Source organism: Geospiza fortis, unplaced genomic scaffold (assembly GCF_000277835.1).
Source record: "Geospiza fortis unplaced genomic scaffold, GeoFor_1.0 scaffold58, whole genome shotgun sequence".
Lineage (NCBI taxonomy): Eukaryota > Metazoa > Chordata > Aves > Passeriformes > Thraupidae > Geospiza > Geospiza fortis.
The window spans coordinates 212,867-215,474 of record NW_005054359.1 but is presented as its reverse complement, the minus strand read 5'-3'; the positions used below and the strand labels follow the sequence as shown (position 1 = coordinate 215,474).

At 39.2% G+C, this 2,608-nt stretch overlaps 1 protein-coding gene across 1 annotated transcript in view; it reads left to right on the top strand.

The window, feature by feature from the left end:
* Nucleotides 1–598: 598 nt before the first annotated feature.
* Nucleotides 599–2,608, top strand: part of PHLPP1 (PH domain and leucine rich repeat protein phosphatase 1) — a 62,022-nt gene continuing 60,012 nt past the window's right edge. The window contains exon 1 of the mRNA XM_005423847.3: nucleotides 599–793. Coding sequence (XP_005423904.1) covers nucleotides 644–793 — 150 coding nt within the window. The 5' untranslated portion in view covers nucleotides 599–643. The remainder of the gene's footprint in view (nucleotides 794–2,608) is intronic.

The following is a 2,608-nucleotide window of genomic DNA, read 5'->3' as shown; positions in this document are numbered from 1 at the left end:
TTACTCAGACTAAAGCAGGGTCTTTGAGGGATTTCATCTAGGTTGCCCCTGCTAACGTAATGGCTGAGTGTGCTGCCTCTGCTGTGGGGTTTGGACTGAGCAGTGTGGGCTGGGGGAGGTAGGGCCTGTGTTCTTTGGGAAGCTTTTGAAGCTGTTTGAACCACAACCTGAAGGATAGCCAGGAGAGACATGGAAATGCAAAGATACGGGTCAGCAAGCAGTACATCACCCCTTCTGCAGTTACCACACGCCTTGTGAACTCAACAGGAGCCAGTTCCTTATTGTTGCGGATGAACATTTGATTTCCAGGTTCCAGAGAGAAGCCTGATACCATTAATTGGCGCTTCTATGGTTATTGCAGATTATTTAATGTGACCTGCTCCTCATCATACCAACCTGTCATATCCTTCTACCTATGGAAAAAGACTGTACTGAAGCTAATATTAAATTACCTGCTTGCATGGTTTTGAAGCTGTACATCATTTGCCATGCTGTAATTTGTAGCTTGAAAATTTCCTGATTAAGTCTCAGGATGACTTGAGTGAAAGAGGCAAAGATTTTCTGTGATTAAGTGGATGCTTTTGTTTCTATTTCAGGAAAGCCCCACAGCACTGGCAGCTCCGAACGGATTCAGCTCTCAGGAATGTACAATGTTCGAAAAGGGAAAATACATTTGCCAGTCAACAGATGGACAAGACGCCAAGCTATCCTTTGTGGAACATGCCTAATTGTCTCATCAGTAAAAGAAAGCCAGACTGGAAAGATGCATGTCCTCCCTTTAATTGGCGGAAAAGTAAGATACTTTATTTTATTTATTTGCTTGGTTAACCTGTGTCTCTTTATGAAGAGAAGATTGCATTCAATTAGGATGATTCTGACCCTCTAAAAGCTTGTTTCTATAAATGGGATTGTCAAAGTATATAAATGACTTTTGGTTATGGTTGGTCGTATTTAATGATTTAGAATATTTGAATTAAAATTACAAAGAAAAGCAATGGATGCACAATCAGTGTCTTTTTCTTCTGTGCAGTGTTAAGTGGTTTATGTATGCAGTAGCATACAGCCAGAGGATACCTGCAGGTCTGTTGTGTATGATCTCTGCTGTTCCTCCTCATGCAGGTTTTATCCATGCTGGGTTATTCTTAAGTTCTGAAAATTAACAAATAAGGGCACGGGCTTATTCTGAACATAGTGGGGGTTTTGAGTATTCAGCATTGTATGAGTAGTGGTCTGTTGTAAGCTAACAGCAACAAACATTTTTCCTTGTGAAAAGCTAAAACCGGACTTTTTTCTGATAGATTACATCTAAAACTCAGGAGTTCCAGACTGAACACAAGGAAATATATTTTTTCCCACTGGGATGGTGACTGAGCACTGCCATGGGTTACCCAGATGGGTGATGGCATATCCATGACCCCTGGAGATACGTAAAAACCATCTGGACATGGTCCTGGGCAGCTGGCTTTAAGTGGACCTGTTTGAGCAGTGTGTTGAACCAGATGACCTCTGGAGGTCCCTTCCAACCTTAACTCTTCTCTGAAACTGTACTGAAGACAGTAAGATTACAACGTCACTGTTTTAACCTAAGCAGTGTTTCAGAAAACTATTATTGGCTTGTTTAACTGAGGTAATGGGAAAAGAATCATAATCTTGAGGATGAATTTACAGTTTAAGTAATCTTCCTTTACCTTACATACTGGTAAGTTGAATTCTAAAGAGTTATTTGGAGAGAAACAAGCTTCACAGTATTATATATGCAGACTAGAGTTGATTCATTAATATTCTATACTAGGTGTGTGAAAAGCAGAGCTGCCTTCTACGAGCTGTTTTTCCTGCCTCTTTTATGATTCTTCACATGATTCTCCAACTCTTCCTGGGAGATACTGAAGTAGAAACATTGTCTTCTTTTGGCAACAGTGTGTGAACTCTGGAGAGTGAATTGTACTCTTGGCTGTAGATTGCTGGAAAGGACAGGATTAAGGTTCCCATCAGCCTTCTCTTTGAGATAAATATTCTTTTCATCTCAATATATTTCTTTTAATTTTAAAAGGGAAAAGATTATGTACCATTTTAATTGCTTAATGTGGAATTTCTAAGCAGCTTTTGCACAGAAATGCCTTATGTGATATAAAACACGCAGACTGTGTTAAGCAGAAAGTTGACAACAAATTTTAAAAGAAAAGGATAACTAAGCTCAGAAAAATGTACTGAGGGCTTCTGCTGACAAAGCTTGGGAGGAGGGTGCTTGGCACAGAACTAAGTGTTTTTTAAAATATTGCTCAAAAAATATTCTTCCTCATCCCCATAAATACTCTGCACTTCCTGGTTTGCAAAGGCTTTCCAAAATGCTGTACTGAGACATTGAGACCATAAGTTGTGTGGGACTTCTCGTGTATGGTAGCAGAATGATGTACTCTGGGTGTTTTTTAACAAGTTGAGAAATGCCAAAGAATTTAATTGGGCTGTAAGAGCAGCATTTTGTTAAGCCTGTTTTTAATAACCGGGGAGTAAAAATTGTATTTTTTTAGGTTGCATAAAAACAGCCTTAAATGAGTCTCACTGGCAAACCTTTTATGGTGTTCAGTTTCAATTAAAATGTTTATGTTCT